Source organism: Lutra lutra, chromosome 11, assembly GCF_902655055.1.
Source record: "Lutra lutra chromosome 11, mLutLut1.2, whole genome shotgun sequence".
Classification (NCBI taxonomy): domain Eukaryota; kingdom Metazoa; phylum Chordata; class Mammalia; order Carnivora; family Mustelidae; genus Lutra; species Lutra lutra.
Genome location: NC_062288.1, coordinates 97,970,124 through 97,995,001, shown reverse-complemented (window position 1 = coordinate 97,995,001; position 24,878 = coordinate 97,970,124). Strand labels below are relative to the sequence as shown.

Below are 24,878 nucleotides of genomic sequence, written 5' to 3'. Positions count from 1 at the left end.
TCTTTAACAGTTATCTTTAACAGGGCAAGTATGATTTTAGGAGAATGGACAAGTATGTCTCTGGGTTTGGGAAATGACTGTTCTTCACTGCAGCTTTTTTTCTTTTTCCTTCCAAACCTTATGATACATGCAGTTAGTGAATTTAAATACTTAGGCTAGAGAGGTAGATATAGTGTATTCAACTTCTGGGGCCCAGAAAATGAATTAAAATAATTTTTAATATCACAGATATTAAATTCAATGAGCAACAAAAGAAAAAAAATCGTATCTGATAAAATCACACTTGCAAGATAATCAATGAATGCAACATATTTAAAATGTTTCATTCAAAGGAAGAGGAAAGTCTTGCTCTTATGTCCTTTGGACACATCTAAGATGAGAGAAGTGAAATTTTCTGGATTTAGGCAGCAATCAAACAGACTGGTGATTTCAATGTCATTCCAATTGGGAATGACCTTCCTTGCACATTGCTCTTCTCAGAGCATTTTTGACCTCAGCATTTCTCAAGCTGTAGATCAGTGGGTTCAGCATAGGGTTGAAAAGACTGTAAAACAAGAAAAGGATCTTCTGCTGCTCCTCAGGGTGGCGGGATTTGGGGGCCATGTACATGACAATGGCGCTGCCAAAGAAGAGCCCCACCACACAGAGGTGGGAGGAACAGGTGGAGAAGGCCTTTCTGCGACCCTCCCCAGACTGGATCCTCACGATGGCAAACAGGATGCGTGAGTAGGACACTAGCACCAAGCAGAGGGGCCCGACTAAGATAAACATACAGGCAACAAAGATGACCACTTTGTTGAGCTGCGTGTCAGCACAGGCCAACTTGAGGACAGACAGGATTTCACAGAAGAAGTGGTTGATTTCATGAGGCCCACAGAAGGGCAGCTTCAGGATGAGAACCACATGGACCAGGGCCAGCAGGGAGCCACATGCCCAGGAGGTCGTCACTAGGGTGAAGCAGCCCCTCCAACTCATGATGGCAGAATACCGGAGGGGGTGGCAGATGGCCACATACCGATCATAGGACATCACCAGCAGGAGAAGACATTCAGTATGAGCGAAAGTCAAGAAAAGAAAAGTCTGTGTCAAGCAGCCAGCAAAGGAGATGGGCTTGTCTGGCTTCAGGAGGTTCACCAGCATCTGGGGCACGGTGTTGCAGGCGTAGGCTATGTCGACGATGGCCAGGTGGGAGAGAAAGAAGTACATGGGGGTGTGCAGTCTGGAGTCCAGTGAGATGAGCCCCAGGATGAGCCCATTCCCCAGCAGGGTGCAGGCATAAAACAGGGAGAAGAGCCCAAAAAGGAATATGTGAATCTTCAGACCAAGACAAAATCCCAGTAGGATGAATTCTGTAACCATTGTTTGATTTTTCTCCATTTTACTATTAAAGAGAGAACCAGATAGCTATGTGACACAATGATTTTAAAACAACTCTTTTATTTATTGTTTCATAAATTTTTGGTGTGTGCAAAATTATTAAGAAACAACTTTATTTAAGAACTCACTGAATTATAAAGAAGGAAGGGAGGAAAGTAGGAAAGAGAAAAAGAGAGGGTGGGAGAGAGAGAGGAAGGAAGGAAGGAAGGAAGGAAAGAAGAAAGAATCATTTACCTATTTAAACAAATTTAAATTAAGAGTCTGTCTTTAAGCTAAATTCTTAATCTGACATCTAGTTTTATAGAAGGGGAATATGTTTCCAGTGATTACCTACATTGAGCCATTGACACTGTGATGGAATAGAAAATAATCATGAAATATGGATTGTCTCAGAGCTACATATGTACAAATGTGTAAGATAATTAATGTACAGGAAAAATAATCAGTAACAGAGGAGCTTTCAGTGAGATTGGTCCTGGAAAAGAAATTAATTTTAATTATTTCAGCTGAACTCATAGTTGAGTTACTCTCAGAATCTAAATTCCATGTTCATGGATTAGAACTGATATTCTTAAAATGTCCATACTACTCAAAACCATCTGTAGATTCAATGCAATCCCTGTCAAGAATCCAACAACATTTTTATTGAAGTAGAAAAAAAATTCAAAAATTTAAGGGGCCCCCAAAGACCTTGTATTGTCAAAGCAATTCTGAGAAAGAAGAAAGCAAGATTTCAAGCTATATAATAAAGCTATAGTAGTCAAAGTAATATTATGCTGGCATAAAAACAGACACACAGACCAGTGAAAAAGAATCAAGAGCCCAGAAATAAACTCACACAAATATGATCTACTAATATTTGACAAAGGAGTCAAGAGTACTCGATGGAGAAAAGACATTCTCTTCAACAAATAGAGCTAGAATAATAGGATATTTGCATATAAAAGAATGAAATTAGACCCCTGTTCACAAAAATTAACTCAAAATGGAAGAAAGATCTAAACATAAGACCAAAACCCATAAAACTCCTGGGAGAAAACATAGGAGAAAAGCTCCTTGACATGCACTTTGGCAATGATTTTTTATTTTCTTAAAAAAGATTTATTTACTTATTTTACAGAAAGAGTGTGCAAGTAGGGGAAGGGGCAGAAGGAGAGGGAGATAGTCTCAAGCAGATTCTGGCTGAGCGTGGAGCCGAGTGCAGGGCTCAGTCTCGGACCCTGGGATCACGAGTCTAGCGCATAATATACTAAGCCACCCAGGCACCCCAGCAATGATTTTTAAATATAACACTTAAAGCACAAGCAACGAAATAAAAATAAATAAGTGGGATTATATCAGACTAAAAACTTCTGTAGAGCAAAAGAAATGATCAACAAAATGAAAAGAATCTATGAAAAGGGAAAAAATATTTGATGAGGGGTTAGTATCCAAAATATATGAAGAACTAATACATCTCAGTAGCAAAAACAAGAAAACCTAAACAAATCCTCCCAAATAATCATATCAAAATGGGCAAAGAAGCTGAATAGAGATTTTTTTAAAGATGACGTACAGTTAGCCAACAAATACATGGAAAAGTATTCAGTATCGCTAATCATAAGAGAAACGCAGATCAAACCCACTGTGAGCTAGCTCATCACACCTGTCAGAATGGCTGGCATCAAAAAGACAGGAGTTAACAAAGGAGGAGGAAAGGAAGCCCTTGTGCATTGTTGGTGGGAATGTAACTCGGTGCATCCACTAAAGAAGACAGCATGGAAGTTACCTAAAAAATTAAAGATAGTATTACCATACGACCCGGCAGCTTCACTTCTGGGAATGGACCTGAAAGAGGACACTATGAAGAAGAACTATTTGCAGCCTCATACTCAACAGGAGAGCATTAGGCTGAGTCAAATAAATCAGACAGAGAACGCAAATACTGTATGATCTTACTTATACATGGGATCTAAAACGAACGAACAAACAAGCAAAACCAAACTCGCAGGGAGTATTGATCTGTCTGATCTGTGATTACCAGAGGAGGCAGGTGGGTGGAGAGGGAATCGGATGAAGGTGGTCGAACGTTCTGATTTCAAGTTAATAAAACAAGTACTGGGATGTCAGGTACAACATGATGACTAGAGTGAACAATGACGTATGGTATAGCTGAAAGTTGTCACCAGAGTAAATGCTAAGAGTTCTCATTCCAAAATGGAAGATTTCCTTTTTTTTTTTAAAAGATTTATTTATTTATTTATTTGTTTGACAGAGAGAGAGAGAGAGGTCACAAGTAGGCAGAGAGAGAGGGGGAAGCAGGCTCTCCACTGAGCAGAAAGCCCGATGTGGGGCTCGATCCTAGGACCCTGAGATCATGACCCGAGCCAAAGGCAGAGGCTTAACCTGCTGAGCCACCCAGGCACCCCAGAAGATTTGCTTTTTTATTTCATTTTGTATCTATATGACATAATAAATGTTAACTAGATTTACTGTGGTATTCATTTCATAATACTTGTAAGTCAAATCCTTGTGTTTGTACACTTTACTTTTTATTTATTTGAGAGAGAGAGAGAGAGAGAATGAGGGAGAAAGAGCACAAGTAGGAGGAGGAGCAGAGGGAGAAGCAGACTCCCAGGGCAGGGCTTGATCCCAGGACCCTGGGCTTATGATCTGAGCTGAAGGCAGACACTTAACCGACTAAGCCACCCAGGCACTACTTGACTTGTACACTTTAAATTTATATAGTGCTGTATTTCAATTTTATCTCAGTAACGCTGGAAAAAAAATTTTTTTTAAAGGTCATAGCCTGGGGGGCTTGGGGGGGTTCAGTGGGTTAAGCCTCTGCCTTCAGCTCAGGTCATGATCTCAAGGTACTGGGATCGAGCCCCGCATCGGGCTCTCTGCTCAGTGGGGAGCCTGCTTCCCCCTCTTTCTCTACCTGCCTCTCTGCCTACTTGTGATCTCTCAATCTCTCTCTGTCAAATAAATAAATAAAATCTTAAAAAAAAATAAAAGGTCATAGCCTGGAATGACTAGGGAAAGGAAATATAATCATCTTGATGTTAGTTCAATCCTTCATATTTGTAACATGCATTTTAACAGAGACCCAAAACATAAGAAGTTCTATTCAAACCAAAAACTAGTGACTGACTGCAGCACACTTCATAAGTCGCTAACAGAAACAAACTATCGACACATTGGTAATTCAGTTTGCCTACTGAGAAATGGACATACCAACAAGTTAGTGTCAAAATACTTGGCCTATAAGTTTTATCATCGACTTGATAAACGGGAAAGTACCAGGAAATATTTGACTGGAGAGTTTTGGGAGCCTCCACAAGTCCAGCCAAGGTGCTTTGATACAATCTCAGAGTGGGAGGATGTGACAGTGAGCCAAGTGTAGTCAGATGTGTGGGCTACCTGTCTGGAGACAGGCGGTGGGAGAAAGAACGGGGATGATCAATATGGAGCATAGACACAAGGTCAGAGGGGCAGCATTTGCCTGTGTATCTTTAATGCCTTTTAGGGACAGAAGCCTGACCAATTGTCACCGTGACCCAGCCTAGATGGACAGCATGGGTGACCAGCACTCCTATTCGGAAAGATCTCTGATTAGCCTCTCTTGCTTTAATTTCATGTTCACCAATCAAAACATTAGGCAATAAATTATGTTTTTCAGTAGATATTTCCACAAAGAAGGACTGTGTTGATCAGCAAAGGTCTTTGTCTGTTACATAGCCTCATCTTGAGTTTTAATGATACGAACACTTAGATCCTTTAGCTTATGCACTGTCCCACTGTGCTGCAGATTCCAAGATGCAGTTCCTGAACAGAATTTCCAAAGCTGGATCTACAAGTGAGGACCAGATCCCAGACCTGGGTCACCTCACTGAAGTAAGACCCAGGAAAAGAAACCGAACCCTTCCTAACAGAACAGATGAGATATCTGTTTTCTTATAAGCATTATTGATAAATTATCAAATCATCTGGATATAAAAGTAATTTTATATATAACAATATAATAAAATATATTGTTATATATTTTAATATATATATATATTATATTTATATAATAATTATAATAATTATATTATATAATTATATATATAATTATATATATAATTATATATAATTATATTAATTATATATATATTATATTATATATTATATATATTATATATTATATATAATATAATAAATATTATATAATTATATTATATTATAATAATATATATATATTATATATAATAATATATAACAATATATTGTATATATTAAAATATATAAAACAATATATTAAAAATTCCTCATATGTGACTAGGGTTTATTTGATTTTAGGTTAATATTAACAATTTCTGTGCTTAACAAACCTTCTAAGTTTATTTTTTAAATACACAGGCATAGGAAAATATTTGGCTGTGAGAAACATTCAAAACTACCCACGTATATTATAGTAATTTCTTTTTCTAATTTTCCTTTATTCTCTCAACATGAAAACCTAAATGAAAAAAGAAATAGAGTATAAACCATGGTTTTCTGACAGCTAAATTTAAAGACAAAAAGGAGGCCAGAGTACATTAATATTCTTTCAATACAGTAGTTCTGTTTCAAATTTTATTTCTTTTAAAGTGGTGGAATAGGCTTGTTAATTTTTATATCCTTGCAGTTAATAAATGTTTGTCAAAGGGACAAATAAATGAGTACAAATGAATAAATGTCTAACTATTGATTTCTTTATATTAGATTTGATTTTGTTTAAAATTTATAAAATACCATATTCATGCCAAGTTCAGCCTATTCCTCCCAAAGGAAGTAAAGTATAGCAAGCAATTCAGAAGAATTGCACCCCTGGAGATATGTATTAAAACTGATTGTTGGGGCACCTGGGTGGCTCAGTGGGTTAAAGCCTCTGCCTTCGGCTCAGGTCGTGATCCCAGGGTCCTGGGATCGAGCCCCACATTGGGCTCTCTGCTCTGCAGGAAGCCTGCTTCCTCCCCCCTCTCTCTCTGCCTGCCTCTCTGCCTACTTGTGATGTCTCTCTCTCTCTGTCAAATAAATAAAATCTTAAAAAAAAAATGATTGTTAAAAATTTGATAAAACTAACTGAAAGATTTGCAAAGTATTTTAAATAATTAAATTATACTTAATAATTAAATATACTTCTCTTTTATCTATTTTTAATTTTATTTGATATCTATCTGACTTGTATCAGTTAAAAACAGTCAAATGAGATGCAAACAGATTAAATTTCATCTGGGCTGATTGGGAGTTTAGGTGGTGGCTCAACACCATGAGGTGTTCCAGGTCTAAATGTCACCTTTGGGCACAAGAGGCACATGAATTTATCTATGCACAGTTTCAGAATTTCAAAAGTGGTACACTATTGTCTGGTTAATAAATAATCAGGCAAAACTAAGTTCTAAAATATCTAAGAAGGAAATCATGTCCTATATAAACATCAGAACTCAATAGAACCTATGTTTTAAAAAGTACATCTTTTGGGGTGGTGAGCCGGCAAGTTCTCTTCTAAAGTAGTGGACTTGGGTAAAGCTGAATTCCTGAAATAATCACCTATTGTGAATTCATAGCTCTGCTGAACTGTAGGGCTACTTACGTACAAGTAGCAAGGAAAAACTGGAAACATTCATTTAATTGCTTATATAGTTATAAGCCAAGATTTTGCCAAGTCGTCTTATGGAATAAGGGTTGATAGGATAAGTGATTTTTCTGGATAGAAGAACTACTGTGAATCGTAAAGAACTGAGTGAGTTTCATGTAATGATAACCTATTTGAGAATCTGTTAAAGGTTATAGGAAAAGATATACATTAAACATAAAAATATTATAAAAAGAAAATTTAAGGTATTATTGCCTAGGTCGTCCTCCTCCCATCTCCGATGCCATCATATAACACTTTGGTCCCCTTTCTATACTTTTCCCATCCCCACTGCAAAAACAAATCTTCTAAGCTATGAAAAATCTAACATTTACACATATTTACTGAATACATTCTAGCTGTCCTTAATGCTAAGCTTAATGAGAGACAAGCATATGACATAGATTTAGTATCCATTTGGCTTCCTATTCCATTGCAATATGTATCTCATAGATTTAGTATGAACTACGCCTATGCTGACAATAAGTAAATGCATAATTTATACAATAACCAACATGTTAATTTTCCTGATATCATTCTGTAATATAACCTATTGTCATTTTCTTTGGCTAGGAAGATTATTCCATATGTTCTATCTACATCTAACAATCTATCTATCAATCATCTATCATCTATCTATCATTTTGAGAATGAGAGAGAAAGAGAGAAAACGTGAATGGGACAGAGGGAGAGGGAGAGAGAGAGAATGAGAGAAAGAGAGAAAACGTGAATGGGACAGAGGGAGAGGGAGAGAGAGAGAATCTCAAGCAGGCACCCATCCAAGTGCAGAGCCTGGTTCAGGGATCAGTCTCATGATCCTGAAATCATGATCTGAGCCAAAATCAAGAGTCAGACACAACTGGCTGAATTACCCAGGTACCCCTCCTTATGTTCTATATAAATCCATGACACAGAAATGTCTTACTCCTTTTGTTGTGCCATCTTTTTCAAGTGTATGTCTATCACAAGGATATTTTTCCACCAATGAAACAAATCAACAAATCCTAAATGATTATATCATTTGTCTATAAAATGTGCATCTTAATTTCCCCTGAAACTATTCCTTAGAATGTAAAAGAGGAGCATATAGGTTTAGGATTAACAAAGAAAAATTATTTCTCTTTCTAACACTTAAATAAAGATTGGCAGAAACAGAGTGATAGTCTACAAAAAGGTAGCTCCTACCCCATCTAACAGACATTAATGATAAATACAGTGTAACCCGGTTCACTCCCACATTTGGACTCAAGGACCTCAGAAAGGAAAAGCACCTAAAGGTTGGGCAGGATCCTGCTTTCTGGGAGCTTCTGTGGGAACTGCAGAACCCTCACTCTCTGCTTGATCAAAAATGTGGCAGAATCCTCAGAAAAGGAGCTTTTATTCTCTGATGGCCTCAGCCTAGTAGGTAGCTCCTGAGGGCTCACTGGAGGGGTGAGCTGTGAGATACGTGCAAGCCCACCTCCACTGGGACGGAAGGACAAAGCTGTTCTCTATCTCTGCTCTCATCCCCAGCAGGACCCATGATTAGACAACACAGCCAGCCACAGAGCACACCTCTGAGACAACATCAGTCATTACAGTCCCCGAGTACTTGGCATTATTGGAGTTCATGAACCCCAGCCCTGTCCCAATTCCCAAACGGGCAGATGGTTCAGGTGAACCTGTAAGGAAGCAGAGCCAGTGTGATGGTGAAGCAGCTCCAGGCCTTCCCCTCGGTCCTTCCCCTTCTCCCCACTGCCATCTGGGCCCCTTGTGGAGCAGCAGAAGCCAGAAGAAAGGACCCTGAAAAATCAGCTGATTGCAAGCAACAGGTCAAGGTGCAGAGGTGCTGGAGAGAACAGGTTATGGAGTCCAAGGAGAGCCAAGGTGTCCCAATGGGGCTTATTAGAACATGCCTGAGGAAGAGTTTTGTAGGGCACAAACCACCCAGGTAGGTCAACTTTGGAAGCATTCTCTAATCTCTGCTCTGAAATGAGGAGATTCCAGGTCCTCAGGGAAGGGGAGGAGAGAACCTTCTCTAAGGCAGCTTCCCCTTCAAGCTTCCTGGGAGCTACCTATGATCTTGTCATATTTATTTATATTCCACTGTTTTCTTATACTGGATGTAAGGAGGCCAAGATGTTATTTGGGAAATCTCTTATCAGTCAGTCATGTGATTTACAAAGCAATTAGTTCATTACAGTGTCTTGCTGGGGTTATCATGAACACTTGAGGAAAACTGGTCACAATTATCAAGTTTGGAGAATACATCCACTTTGGGAAAAAACACACATTCAGGGACACCAGAAAAATGGCTTAATCATGTGAAAATCCTAGTGCACACTAGGCAATCTATAAATACCGGGACCTTATTTTTTATATGTTTCAGGTGACTTGCAGAAAATGTGGAAATCTGGAAACTGACATATAAAAAATAGCAAACTGAAATCTTGAAAACAATAGGATATAGTTCTTTAGTTTATCTACGGCATGACCATCTGTTATACAAAAGTAAAAACTTTGAACTAAGACAATAAGAAAATTAAATATAAATGTTTATGATATCAAACTTTAACTTTGGGAAATGCATCATCTCAAAATTACATGCATTGCTTTAATTTGTGGACAACTTCTAAATGTGGTCAGAGGAGGGGCAACTGGCTAGCTCAGTCTGTAGGGTATAGGAGGAATCTTTATTTTGGGGTCATGAGCTCAAGCCCCATGTTGGGTGTAGAGCTTACCTTTAAAAAAAAAGTGGTCAGGGGCACCTGGGTGGCTCAGTGGGTTAAAGCCTGTGCCTTCAGCTCTGGTCATGATCCCAGGGTCCTGGGATCAAGCCCCACATCGTGCTCTCTGCTCAGTGGGAAGCCTGCTTCCCTTCCCCTCTCTCTGCCTGCCTCTCTGCCTACTTGTGATCTCTGTCTGTCAAATAAATAAATAAAAATCTTTTAAAAAAAGTGGTCAGAGTAAAACATAAACATATACAAAACATAAAAGTATAGAAAGGAAAAGAATACATAGTTAACTCATAAATACAATAAACATATTTTCAAATATTTACATTATCTGTCAGCATTGAGCATTTTCGGTAAACAGTGACCTTATTTGAGCCACATTTATAACTTGTGATTATAGCAAGGTCAACCAGAATTTGGACATAATTTCCATTTGGAAGTAGAGTAAAAGCATTTAAACACTTTCCAAAGTAAATTCCTTAATAATTGTTTTGCAAAATGTTGGCTTTTTTTTTTTAAAGATTTTATTTATTTATTTGACAGACAGAGATCACAAGTAGGCAGAGAGGCAGGCAGAGAGAGGAGGAAGCAGGCTCCCTGCTGAGCAGAGAGCCCGATGTGGGGCTCTATCCCAGGACCCTGAGATCATGACCTGAGCCGCAGGAGGAGGCTTAACCCACTGAGCCACCCAGGCGCTCCCAAAATGTTGGCTTTTAATTGATGAAATAAGTATCTGAGTCAAGCATGAACGTATCTTCAGAAAGTTGTAACATATATAACTGATGGAAAATAACAATTGTTACTATTAACGTTGCTCTGGGAATCTTGGAAACTGGGGAAACGAAGAGGCAGAATTTGTTAAAGTTGATTTTTATTGTGTTTATTATTATTTATATCCAAGGTATAGAAATTTAAGTAACAGACATCTAGGTTCATTATGAGAAGTGTGACCTACTGGGGGGAATTTTTCTGCAGTTTTAAAGAAATACCCTTCTAAATTATTCAATTCCATTTGCTCTGACTCTAGGCACTCTGAGTCGTATATCTTTTTTATTCATTTCTCAGATTTTTGAAAAGAGAACTGGGCTATCTTGAATAAAAGCTATCTTGAATAGCTATCTTTTTTTTATTTATTTTTTTTTATTTTTTTATTTTTTAAAGATTTTATTTATTTATTTGACAGAGAGAAATCACAAGTAGGCAGAGAGGCAGGCAGAGAGAGAGGAGGAAGCAGGCTCCCTGCTGAGCAGAAAGCCCGATGTGGGGCTCGAACCCAGGACCTGGGATCATGACCTGAGCCGAAGGCAGCGGCTTAACCCACTGAGCCACCCAGGTGCCCCCTTGAATAGCTATCTTGAATAAAAGTTTCTCGGGGGAGAAACGTCCTTCGTTATAAAGGTTGAAATTGGTATCTAGGTTGACCATGATTATTTTGTGAGTTTTGTGAAGGTCATTAAATTCTGACCATTCTGACCTATTCCAGGTTAACTGATACAAAGCTAGTTTATGAACCTACCAAACTAATGACCAGGACTTAAGCCCCTAGGGTTTGTTTTTTTTTTTTTAAAGAGAAGTTGATTTGACTTTCCTTTTTTCCCCTTTTCTAGGATCCATTGAGCCACTGAAGACCGTCCGCTGGTTCCTTAGTGCTCACTGAACCCTTTTTCTTTTGTAATTGCAGTAGTGCATATGGCATTCCTTATAGACTATCAGGAAATATCCTGGGTGTGAGGCTATCATTTGAGATTTGTTCATTTCAGGAATAACCAACATATAATAAACCATGCACTTTCCTTATTTCTTTCCTATTTAATCTTCAATGGATCAACTATCTCCTTGGGCATTCTATCCCTTATTCATTTCTTTTTTATCCATCATTCATTGTGTACCTTTCCTGTGACCATTCTCTTACAGAACTTCTCCCATATCTCTATTTTCTGAACACAACAGTGGAGAAATATTTCCAAAGCTTATATACTACATAGGTAGTGGCTTTGGCAAATCCTTCCAGATTTCTGTGTGATACTTGGTTCTATCTTTCAAACCAAGGAGACAAAAAAAAAAAAAAAAAGATGGAGTGTAATGGGTAAATAGGGAAACGTATATATTTTTAAAACTCAGCTATAGAAGATTGTGAAATTGAATGAAATTAGCCCATGAAATGTATCTAGGAATGCTGATCCAAGATGAAGCAGAGGGTTGGATTATCCCCAGGTGACCTAGCAGTGAAGAGCAGAGACATTGACCCTCACTTCCTTTACCCAAAGAGAGCACACATTCTCACGGGCTGATTCAGGGTACTCTGCTTAGACCTACATCCTCTTCAGAGGCTTACCTTGTGGAAAAAAAATAATTTTGCTCTAGAAGATGGTTACAGGAAGTGTTCACAATGAGTCAATCAAGATCAAGATTTCCTGTTCCAGGAAACTGTTGGTGTTATAAAAATTTTTTTTTATGTGATCAAATAAATTTGGAAAATATTGGTTAGAAAATGGAATAAAAATCTTCTTTACCATAGAAATGTTTAGTCTTCCCTAGGCTAATATGAATTGTGAGCTCTAAAGTAAGGCATTTGCAATAATTTTCAAACTTACTTGGCCATAGAATTTAAAGCCCTTGAGAAGCTAGTGTTTTGAGAAAAACATTTTGGGATGCATGACGCTAGATTATAGCTTGAAGAAGGTATTAAAAAGGGTATTATTCTAGACCTGCAGCTTCCAAATCCTGGTTCATGGACTAGCTGCATCACAATTTGCTATTGGTAATATTTGAAGATACAGATCTCTAGGATACATCCCACTTCTATTGAATTAGGGATCTAAGTGGTGTCCAGAAGATGGCTCAATTTTTAAAAAATTTTTATTTAAATTCAATTTAGTTAACTTATAGTGTATTATTAGTTTCAGGGGTAGAATTTAGTGATTCATTAGTTGCGTATAACACCCAGTGTTCATTACATCAACTGCCCTCCCTAATGCCCATCACCCAGTTACTCCATTTCTCCACCCACCTCCCCTCCAGCCACCCTCAATTTGTTTCCTAGATTTAAGAGTCTCTTATGGGGGCACCTGGGTGGCTCAGTAGGTTAAAGCCTCTGCCTTCGGCTCAGGTCGTGATCCCAGGGTCCTGGGATCGAGCCCCGCATCGGGCTCTCTGCTCAGCGGGGAGCCTGCTTCCCCCTCTATCTCTGCCTGCCTGCCTACTTGTGATCTCTGTCTAATAAATAAAATCTTAGAAAGAAAAAAAAAGAGTCTCTTATGGTTTGCTTCCCTGTTTTCATCTTATTTTGTCTCAGATAATTCTCATGCTAAGTTGGAGTTGGAATTTCTTGAGATAATATCTTCCTAGGTCACTATCAACCCTGATGCTGTAATATTTTCATAAGTCTCTCTCAATTCCCAGCACTCTCTTCAAAGCATTCTTTACTTCTATGTTCCTGAGACTATAGATAAGAGGGTTGAGCATGGGATTGAAAAGGCTGTGAAACAGGAGGAGATATTTCTTCTGCTCGTTGGGGTTCCCATATCTGGGCCCAACATACATTATAATGGCTGTGCCATAAAAGAGTCCAACCACACAGAGATGGGATGAGCAAATGGAGAAGGCTTTTCTTTGACCTTCCCCAGACTGGATTCTAAGGATGGCACAGAGGATGCATATATATGAGATTACAATTGAGGTGAAGGGTCCCACTAGCACAGAAATTGCTCCAGCCAATACCACAATCTCATTGATGTGTGTATCTGCACAGGCAAGTTTGAGAACAGCCATGATTTCACAGAAAAAGTGATTGATTTTCTGGAATCTACAGAAGGGTAAAGGTAAAAGTAATATGAGATGGATCAAAGACAGGAGGACTCCAATGGTCCAAGAAGTCAACACCAGGGTGATGCAGATTCTCCAGTTCATAATGGCAGAATACCGGAGGGGGCTGCAGATGGCCACATACCGATCATAAGACATCACCACCAGGAGAAGACATTCTGTGACAGCAAATGTCAAAAAGAGAAAGGTCTGTGTCAAGCAGCCAGCAAAGGAGATGGGCTTGTCTGGCTTCAAGAGGTTCACCAGCATCTGGGGCACAGTGTTGCAGGCATAGGCTATGTCAACGATGGCCAGGTGGGAGAGAAAGAAGTACATGGGGGTGTGCAGTCTGGAGTCCAGTGAGATGAGCCCCAAGATGACCCCATTCCCTAGCAGGGTGCAGGCATAGAACAGGGAGAAGAGTCCAAAGAGAAGAATTTGAATCCTCAGACCAAGGGGAAATCCCAGTAGGATGAACTCTGTGATAGATGTTATATTGTCTACCATATCCCTATGACAGAATAAAAGGTTAATATTTATATTTAAAAGAAATCTTTAAAAATAGATTTATGTTAACTTGTTTGAAACCTCTTTATAGGATAGAAAAGTGTTCAGAAACATTTTCAGTAAATTTTTGTATATTTTAATGAATATTTAAAGACTCCCGTAGTCCCGAAATAAATTTAAAAATAGATATACACACAGACAAATACATGTTTCCTTTGTTGTTGTTAATGTTTTTGGCAGAGGTTAAATGTTCAAAATAAATATTTTGTCACGTGTTAATCAAATACATGGTTTTATTTCATTCAGTGAGCATTCTTCAAATAAATTCTGCCTTTGCTTATAGTAGTCAGAATTATTCTGTGTTTTTTTTTCCCTTTTAAACTGACTCCTAACTGATACACATGCCCAACTCTTTAAACTGCAGTAAGTCTAATCTTGAATTGGAAGGGATCATTAAGGATAGAATACATTAAGGTTAGATATACCATTGACCATATTCATCATTAGCCATTAACCTCTCCCTTGCCTGTTGGAAACACACTTTCCACTCTTGCATCTATTGTCACCTCCACAACTAATATCTTAGCAAATCTCATCTTAGTCAAGTATAAAGATTTATTTTCAGCCTAAAATATCACTTTTCTTATTTAGATTTCCGTAATATTTAGATGAACATTTACATGACTGACTGAATAGATTTGTACTGTTGTTTATCTGAACATAAAAACAGAATTAGTAACTTTTAAAATTTTGAATCAATATTGATAAATACTCTAGAAATATCCAGTTTTAGATACTGTCTCTGCAGGTGATAATAGCTACTGTGGAACGATCTTGCAGAAGGGGTCTCTGAAGTCCTTGAGAGACTGAACTAAATCATCTTTCTTACTCTATGATTCCACAGTTAAAATGTAAGGACAAACATGATACTGCCCATCTCATTTAAACTTCATTCCCATTCTTTATGCAAGATAATGTCTCGGAGACAGCAAGGATAAGCAATAAATCCTTACTTTAAATGGCTACAAAATTATAAGCCTGCTTGAAAATGATCCTATTTGAACCAAAACTCTCTTATTACCATTCCAATAATAAGTATCATGTGCAGGATGTTGGAAAAAAATTTCGGTATTTACTGATCTCCTGTGATGTACCTACGATTGTTCTGTGGGTAGAGCTATCATGATAGGAACTCTGAGCTCCTACTCACTGCTGGGACTCTGGCCTCACACTACTGTGCAAACTAAATAGATAAGTATTCGTACACTTGTTCAATAACTCCGGATAGTCTTCCTTTATATTTAGATTTTTTTTTAAAAGATTTTATTTATTTATTTGACAGAGAGAGATCACAAGTAGGCAGAGAGGCAGGCAGAGAGAGAGAGGGAAGCAGGCTTCCTGCCGAGCAGAGAGCCCCATGTGGGACTCAATCCCAGGACCCTGAGATCATGACCTGAGCCGAAGGCAGCGGCTTAACCCACTGAGCCACCCAGGTGCCCCTATATTTAGATTTTTGACTTCCCTCTGTGAGTAACATTTTAGATCTAGTTTTTAAATAAAGAAGTGCTTTTTTTGGTTTAATATTAAATATCTATGAGAAAGTCATTTTCACACACTTCCTTCCTTACCTTAAAAATAGCTACCAGTCAAAAATAGCCATTAATATATTGACTGTATTAATATATTGAAGTTTAATAATATATTTTACTCAGAATATCTTATTATTTAAACTATCAATGAGGAAATTTAAGCATTTATAACAATGTACTTTTGCATGATATTAAATTGTGATGGTAAAAGCTAATAGGCAAAGAAAATGATGTTAAAATATATTTGACCAGAACTCACAAAGGCGATTAGGAAACCTGTGTGTCTAGAGATGATTGTTGTGGAAAGACCCCAATAAATCTTCATGCAGAAAAGGCAAACATTATCTAGTGTGGCTGAAGTTACTGATGGTGCTAGAAGCCTTGTTGCTCATCTGTTGAACTTGCTCTTCAAGTTGCCTTTAAGAGAAGGCTCTATTAGTTTATCATCTCCACAAGGTACCTTCCCAATTGCCATGAGAGCTCTCTGTAGGGTATATGACAGTAGGTCTCCTTTGTACCAGCATGCTCCCTACAGAGACGTGAAGATCCCAACCACTGTTATCCTCCTGAGAGGGGAGAAGATGGGCAGTCCCTGTCTATTTCTCTCTTTCAGGAAGCCAGAGAGATAGTGAGAACTTTAGAAGTTAAGGTAAAAACAGGTAGTCCCTTCATAACTAAAAAAATACACACATATAAAGCCATATTCTGGTACCACATGGATATTACAGCTACCCAAATACTTGATACAGTTTCATGAATTTTTATGTTGTTCCAGGTCCTAAACATTCAGGAGACACTTGGGAGATTCAAAGATCCATGCCTGGTTATTCTTTTTTTTTTTTTTTAAGATTTTATTTATTTATTTGAGAGAGAGAGAGAATGAGAGAGAGCATGAGAAGAGAGAGGACAGCAGGAGAGGCAGATTCCCTGGCAAGCAGAGAGCCTGATGTGGGACTCGATCCCGGGACTCCAGGATCATGACCTGAGCTGAAGGCAGTCGCTCAACCAACTGAGCCACCCAGGCACCCCCTGGTTATTCTTTGATAGTGAAATAGAAACTTGACATTAATTTCAGCAGCCTTATTTCCTTTAGTGTAGTCTAATTTTCCAACCATCCTAAAGGTGGTAGGAAAATGAACTTGAATTCAAAGGTCTTAATCGTTACATCATTTTAGATAGCAACTCAGATCCTACATCCTTGAGCATAGATCTAGAGATGTGTGGGCATGCTGGGAATTGATGTTAGTCATGCCCTGGTATTTGCTGACCTGTCTGGAAGAACAGATGAGCACAAGGTCTAAACAAAGTTTACTTTAGAAAATGTTCCCTTTTTGGTAACTTCTGATCCTGCCTTCATGGGATAGATAGAGCTCTGTCTGTAAAAGCAGAGACCCAACTCCTAACCTCTGTACCCTTATGGATGAAGTTAAATATATGCAATTTACCTACCAAAGTAGGCATATCCTATCACAGTATATTCTGTAGGATGTTATCAAAAATCCAGTGCCCTAAATCTGTGTGTCAGGTCCCAATTTCTGTCAGGTCTACAATTTCTGAGCAACACAACATGAGCTGGGAGCAATGAATCCCTTGATCAATTGCCCATTGTTACTTCCTTAGCTGTGAAACACGTCTAATGGACTAAGGTGATGTTATGTTGGAAATAATATCAGAAATCAGATATTCTGATAGCCCTCCAACAGAGGGACTGACCAAGGTACTGCAGACAAGAAAGAGAAATTCATAGTTGTAATGCATGTCATCCATAATCACAATTAATCATTGCTCCATATAGGGTAGAAGGAATTGGAATGCCAACGACTGACTTATTGTTCTCCTTAAGGGGAAGGTGTCATACTGAGTGCCCAACATTGGTCTCTGCTGCTGACAGAACATATATTCAGCAGAGCAGAGCAGCAGAGTAGTGCTGTCTTGGCGAGGGGCAGCTGTTGGATTCATGCAAAGTCTCCATCACTGTTGCCATGGTTACTGCATTTGTGTGCTCACTGCAATCACTGGGATGGCCAAGAACAAAGGCTGGCTGACATTACTACTGAAGCATCTTGTACCTGATTATTTAATGATGGTTTTTTTTTAAACAAATGCACTTTTAATTTATTTACAGATAAAAATGTCTCAGAAGCTGCTTCAGGCCATAATCGGTTAGAATTATATCCTGGACAATCTTGAGGAACTGGGTTAATCAGTTATTTTCATCCTTTGAATTCATCCACAGTATTAGAAAACAGGCATTATGTCAGTTAGAGGAAATGTGTGCCTAGTAGCCAAATCCACTCACTTATTTTCTATTTTCTATTTTTTTCTTTATATCTTCTGCTTCTTACATGTAATTTTTCATGCCATCATCCTTGGAAGTACCTTTCAGCTCATTCTAGGCATCCCATTTGGCCTTGCGAAGAGAGGTCCAACATTCCAGGCCATTCTGCATTTATGTCACAGAGTCACTTGCTTTTTGGCATTAATGCAGGATATGCAGATTCTCCTACTTTGTGTTCAGTTGACCTAATATTCCAACTGTGCTCCTTCCAGGTCCATGACCAACCAAATTATATCATTTGCTAATTTCCAGGAATGTGTGCATATTCTCACTTCTGGCAACTTCTGTCTCCACAAGATGAATTGCCCTCTCTGGGCAATGACAGATTTACCCTTGTCAATTAACTTTAAGGCCCCACACCTGCATGGCAAATACACTGCACAGAGAGGGAAGAGACCTCAGTGATATAGGTGATACAGGGATGTGGGGATCTGGGCCAATTCTGCTTACTTTTGTCTTCTGTGCTTGCTGGTCCTGACTTTGTGCAAGGCATGCCATTGGCTACCATGGCCAATCAGTCCTATGATTCAGTGGGTCATATAATATCTCAGCTCAAGATAGGCAATCCTGCATTTGTAGTTACTTGAGACTATGAGTAGTCTCTGTGAAGGCTTCAATAGTACATGAAGAGTGTGTTTTGAAAGTGTACTGTCTTCTCTTACGGAAAGAAAGACCCTGATGCAGAGTCCCTGTTGCTTGTGCTATGATTCACTGATTGGGGCTTGCCATAGACTCCACACGACGTCTTCATCTGTTAGAGATATCTTCCAATCCATGTGGTCTGCTGATCAAATGGCCCAGGTGCTAGAGCTATAAAGTGTATAGATCCAATAATTTGTATATATTAACACACCTGTGTAAGCCCCATCCAGATCGAGGTGTATTCCTTCCGAACTTTTTCTTGTGGTTGAATTCCAGTTTCAAAGCATTGTGATCTGAGAATATGCAGGGAATAATCTCAATCTTTTGGTGTCGGTTGAGTCCTGATTTGTGACCCAGTATGTGGTCTATTCTGGAGTAGGTACCATGGCACTCGCCAAGAATGAATATTCTGTTGTTTTAAGGTGGAATGTTCTGTATATATCTATGAGGTCCATCTGGTCCAATGTACCATTCAATGCTCTTGTTTCGTTATTGATTTTCTGCTTGGATGATCTGTCTATTACTGAGAGTGGCGTGTTAAGATCCCCCACTATTAATGTATTCATATCAATATGACTCTTTATCTTGATTAACAATTGTCTTATGTAGTTGGCTGCTCCCATATTGGGGGCATAAATATTTACAATTGTTAGATCTTGGTGGGTAGACCCTTTAAGAATGATGTAGTGTCCTTCTGTATCTCTGACTATAGTCTTAAGTTTAAAATCTAATTTATCTAATATGAGAATTGATACCCCAGCCTTCTTTTGAGGCCCATTGGCATGAAAGATGCTTCTCCATCCCTTCACTTTCAATATCCTCATCACAACGGAAAATTCCTTTGTCTTCTCTCTCACTCCACTAACCCTGCCCAAAATCACTTCCTTGCTCTGACGAAGGAAATCTGACTTATATTATAACAAATTAGCTGTGCCTGTTTTTGAGTTTCATATAAATAAATTATATAGTATGTACGTATGTTTTTACGTCTGCTTCTTTGACCCAATATAATGTCTTTGAGATTTATCCATTCTGTTGTATCACTTTTTATGCGGCATAATATTCAATATGAATAGTTCACTATTCTACTATTATAGAAATCTGGGTTATTTCTTCTTTTGGGCTATTGTAACTAAAACATTCTATGAATATTCTTTTTTAAAATATTTTATTTATTTGAAAGAGAGAGAGAGCATGGGCTGGGGGTAGGGGCAGAAGGAGAGGGAGAAGCAGACTCCCCACTGAGGAGGGAGCCCAATGCAGGGCTCAATCCCAGGACCCTGAAATCATGGTCTGAGCTAAAGGCAGACACAACCAACTGAGCCACTCAGGCACCCTTATGAATATTTTTATACATGTTTTCAGTGGGTGTGTACCAAGGATAGAATTGCCAAATCCTAGGACAGGCACATGTCTAATTTTAGTAGGTATTACCAAACGGTTTTCCAGTATGGTTTTATAATTTTAGTTTCCCACCGCTTAATATTAATTTTATAATATTAGCCATTATAATATTTGTGATTTCATTGATGATTAATTATACTGAATACATTATTATATGCTTATCCATCTTTTTAATAACCTTTTGTATGGAGTACCTATTCAAAGTTTTGCCCAGTTTTTAATTGAGATTTTCCTGTCATTGATTTGTAGACATTCTGTTCAGAGTTTGGATCTAAGTCCTTTGCTGAATAATGTGTACTGAAGGTATCTTCTCTCATACTGTGGCTTGCCTCTTCACTTTCTGATTCTTTTGATAAACAGAAATCATTAGTTTAATGACATGCGGCTTGATTTCTTCTTTTATGACTAGTGCTTTTAGCTTCCTGCTTAAGAAAACAACCTACCTAAATCTCATACTCCAATTTTTCTCTTAGAAGAGTAATCATCTGCTTTTATGTTTAGATCTAAGATGCAACTCAAATATCTGTATGGTATGAAATAAGGACAGAGTTTCTTTTATTTTGTATTCCCAGTTTCCTTCTTTTCTAATTTCTATTTAGAGATATAATTTTTAAAGAACAGTTTTACAGTGTAAAGAATACTAGGTTGATAGTTTTTAATTTCACTACTTTAAGATGGTATTCCATTATTTTGGCTTCCATGATTTTTGGTAAGAAGTCAGCTAAAATCTTACTGTTCCTTTGAAAGTAATATATTTTTCCTCCCTGACGAAGTTTAAGGTTTTTTATCTTTCATTTTCAGTAGTTTGACTAGTACATTTCCAGTGAGGTTTTCTTTTTCTTTTTCTTCAAAATTTGAGTGTAATTGACACACAGTGTTAGTTTCAGGTATACGACACAGTGATTTGACTTCTCTATACCTTATGCTATGTTCACCACAAGTGTAGCTTCCATCTGTCACCATACAATGCCTTATAATATCATTGACTATATTTTCAGTGATGTATTATTAGGTTTATCCTGCTTGAGTTCTTTTGAGCTTCTTGAATCTGTATATTGACAAGCTTATCAGACTTTATAAGTTCTTCTCATTATTTCTTCAGATAATTCATCTCTTCCATTTTTCTTTTCCTTCAGGGACTAGGAAATTAAGGTTTGTTAGACTCTTGGAGTATTTCCCACAATGCTATTTTGCTCTCAAGTTCTTTCCATTCTTTTTTTTCTCCACTACTTTAGTTTTGGTAATATATATTGAATTGTATTTGGGTTCACCAATTCTGGCTTCAGTTGTATCCTGTCTTCTGTAAAATATATCTAATGAGTTATTTTTGTTATTTTTTTTTTTAAAGATTTTATTTATTTGTTTGACAGACAGAGATCATAAGCAGGCAGAGAGGCAGTCAGAGAGAGAGGAGGAAGCAGGCTCCCTGCTGAGCAGAGAGCCCGATGCGGGGCTCGATCCCAGGACTCTGAGATCATGACCTGAGCCGAAGGCAGCGGCTTAACCCACTGAGCCACCCAGGCGCCCCGATTTTTGTTATTTTTTTTAGGAGAAGATTTAGAATGCTCACTTGATTATTGAACAGATTCTTATTTTCCGTTGAAATATTCTGCTTTGGGGCGCCTGGGTGGCTCAGTGGGTTAAGCTGCTGCCTTCGGCTCAGGTCATGATCCCAGGTCCTGGGTTCAAGCCCCACATCGGCTTTCTGCTCAGCAGGGAGCCTGCTTCCTCCTCTCTCTCTGCCTGCCTCTCTGCCTACTTGTGATTTCTCTCTGTCAAATAAATAAATAAAATCTTTAAAAAAAAAAAGAAATATTCTGCTTTGTCATTCATTTAAAAATTTTCTTTATATCGATATAGGTATTTTGATGTCCTTGTCTTTTAATTTCAATTATTTGGATGATCTGTGAGTTTGTTTCTAATAACTGATTTATCTCATTAATTTTTCCTGCCTTTTTAACCTGTTGAAGAGTTTTTTTAAATTTTGTGCCGACATTATAAGTTATATGCAAGAGAAACTCTCAAGAGTTTTGAGATTTTTTTTATTTCCTGGAGAGCAGTTAAAATACTTGAAGATATCTTTATGCCCAGGTTTTAGGCTATGAGATGGTGAGTGTATTTCATTTTTTTCCCTGACTGCTGGGATATAGCATTTCCTCCTAGGACATGGCAATTCACCCAAGATGTGGGATTTCTGGAGTCCTAACTGAGTTTCTAAGTTTGTATCTCCCATTCTGGTTGGATCTGAACTCTAGTATCTCCCCTGGCATTTGTTAGTTCCAGATACTCTGTTCTAAATTCGATCTCCTGGCAGCTTTTTCCTACTAGATCTCTCTTTCTTAACCTATTTCCTTAGCCTATTTTCAAATAACTAAGGGCAAAACTAAGAACTCAAATGACACTTTCACTTATGTTTCTAGGATTTTCTCTTTATTGCTTTCCCTCCAGTGGTACACTGACCCCCAGTTCCTAACTGACCTACCAGACTTGAACTCTGATCACTGCTTTCTCTGATCCCTGCTTGGGTTCCATATTCCTGCTTGAAGACCAGGGAAGCTGCCCTCCTGGGACACCTGTGGAAAATGTGGTACTTCCTTCATGTGCATCTTCTCCATTGTTTCAATGACTGTCAAACATTGCTTACTACAGGTTGTTGAGATCATGTAATTATTGATAGCAGGAGGATACATCTGATATCAGTTAGTTTTTTTTAAGACAAAATATTATTTTTAATGCAAAACTATAAAATCTTTTTCCTGCACTTAAAATTTTAACTAAAAATATAGTTAAAAGATTACCAAAGAAAAGGGGTCTTAATAATTTAATTTCATAAGAAAAGAGACTCATTTAGTAATGAAAAGTATGTCTTAGATGCTTTGATGACATTGCCTGGAAGTCCCAGTCCCTCAAGGATTATTATTATTATTATCTTTAAAGATTTACTTAGAGAAAAAGAGAGAGCATGTGCATGCATGGGGGGAGGGCCAGAGGGAGAGGGAAAATCTCCAGTAGACTCCCTGCCAAGCACAGACCGAGCCACCCAGGTAACACCCTCCTTGATTATTAATGTAGTTTATCTATTGAGAAGCCAAGTCTAGAATGTTACTCTATTCCACTATATATTTATTAATTTATATTGCTAGCTTTTCTTTTTTTAATGATTGAAAGTCATGACAAAGTGAAATATTATTGCCTGAAATATTTTGCTGCTCTGGAAAATAAAAAATGCAGAAGTTTTGAGGAAAACCCTGTCAAGAGACATAAAAATAATGTGGAAGTGAGGTACTTAGAGGATAAATCTGTCTTTAATTACATGTGTTGCAAAATATAAGTGGGAGACTACAAGGGAGAAAGTAGGTGGGAAGGGAAAATGAAAGCACATAGAGGAGGGATGGAGACATTTCTATAACAAGCTGTGAGATAGTTTTAGCTTGTTTTTGCTACATACTAAGAATTTCTAAACTCTAGTCAGAACACTTGGCATTTATTAGCTATCCAGCAAAGAATATCAGTCCTTTCTTCATATGACTCATTGGTAGGATTGTGGAAATACACAGTTCGGCGATGATTGTACACATTAAGCTACCGTAGTCCAAGATTTTCCTTCTGGGTGTTAATTTTTCTGAAAAATATTGCTTGTTACCAGGTGATGTGAATATTTATGATTGAACTGATTCCTTAGGGCAATATGTTGATGTTTTGTTTCAACAATTAAACAAAAATAGTCATTTAAGATACTAATTTATTTCTTGAAGAAATGGGCTCTATGTATTATTATAGCATTAAGTGTATTGATAATCCAGGAGCCTCATTTCTAAACAAAAAGGCTCAGAACAAGAGACTATCCTTGCACTTCAAAAAGTTTTCTACTTTCAGGTAGAGTCTTGGGCAATTAACATTTTCTTATCAAACTTCACTGTTAGGTAATTTTTCTGACCTTTAAGTCATTCTCAAACAACACCTCAAAGGGAAAAGATTTGACCTAGCTAAAAGTTCTGTCTTCCCCTCACACAGATCCCATCTGCAATGCTCTATACAAGGCATTCTTCACCTGAGCATCTCTGAAGCTGTAGATGAAGGGATTCAGCATTGGATTGAAGAGACTATGAAATAGGCAAAGATTGTCTTCTTTTTCCTTTCTTTGACTAGAATCTAGGATTATATAAACTACCATGGCAGTGACAAGGAAAAGCCCAACCGCACAGAGGTGGGAAGAACAGGTGGAGAAACTTTCTTTTTGGCCTTCCCTATACTGGATTTTCAGAATGGGCCAGAGGATGCTAGTAGAGGAGACTAGCACCAAGCAAAGGGGCCCAAATAAAATAAATACACAGGCAACAAAGGTAACAGCTTCATTGATCCAGGTATCAGCATCGGCCAGTTTGAGGACAGATAGGATTTCAGAGAAGACATTGGTCTACATCCTGGGGCTGACAGAAGGGTAACCTTAGAAGGAGAATTGCATGTACCAGAGCCAGAATAAATCCACACGTCCAGGTAGCAACGGCCAAGACTGTGCACTCTCTCCAATTCATGATGATAGTGTACTGGAGGGGGTGGCAGATAGCCACAAACCCATCATAGGACATCACCACCAAAATCAGCATGGAGTCTGCTTCAGGTTCTCCCTCCCCAACACTCTCTCTCTAATAAGTAAATAAATAAAATCTAAACATTTTTTAAAAATCAAACCTTAGGATATATTCTTAGGAGTGGAGTGGCTGAATCAAAGGGCACTTTTTTCATTTTCTTAAGAGACAAATGCAAGAAAAATAGATATTTCAAAGCTTAACTTGGACAAGAATTCCTAAGTAAAAAAGGTGGCTGACTCTACAGTTTAGACTTTGTAAAGCTGAGCTCATCCT

At 38.1% G+C, this 24,878-nt stretch overlaps 2 protein-coding genes and 1 pseudogene across 2 annotated transcripts; all 3 read right to left on the bottom strand.

Annotated features, from left to right (window-relative positions):
- Nucleotides 1–435: 435 nt before the first annotated feature.
- On the bottom strand, nt 436–1,377 carry LOC125080783 (olfactory receptor 2A1/2A42-like). Its single transcript, XM_047694877.1, has one exon. It carries the CDS (start codon nt 1,375–1,377, stop codon nt 436–438), a length of 942 nt encoding a protein of 313 aa, XP_047550833.1.
- An 11,730-nt stretch (nt 1,378–13,107) lies between these two features.
- On the bottom strand, nt 13,108–14,040 carry LOC125080784 (olfactory receptor 13-like). The gene has a single exon (XM_047694878.1). The coding sequence runs from the start codon at nt 14,038–14,040 to the stop codon at nt 13,108–13,110; it is 933 nt and encodes a 310-aa protein (XP_047550834.1).
- An 8,713-nt stretch (nt 14,041–22,753) lies between these two features.
- Nucleotides 22,754–24,620, bottom strand: LOC125080545 (olfactory receptor 2A2-like; annotated as a pseudogene).
- Between the last annotated feature and the right edge of the window lie 258 nt (nt 24,621–24,878).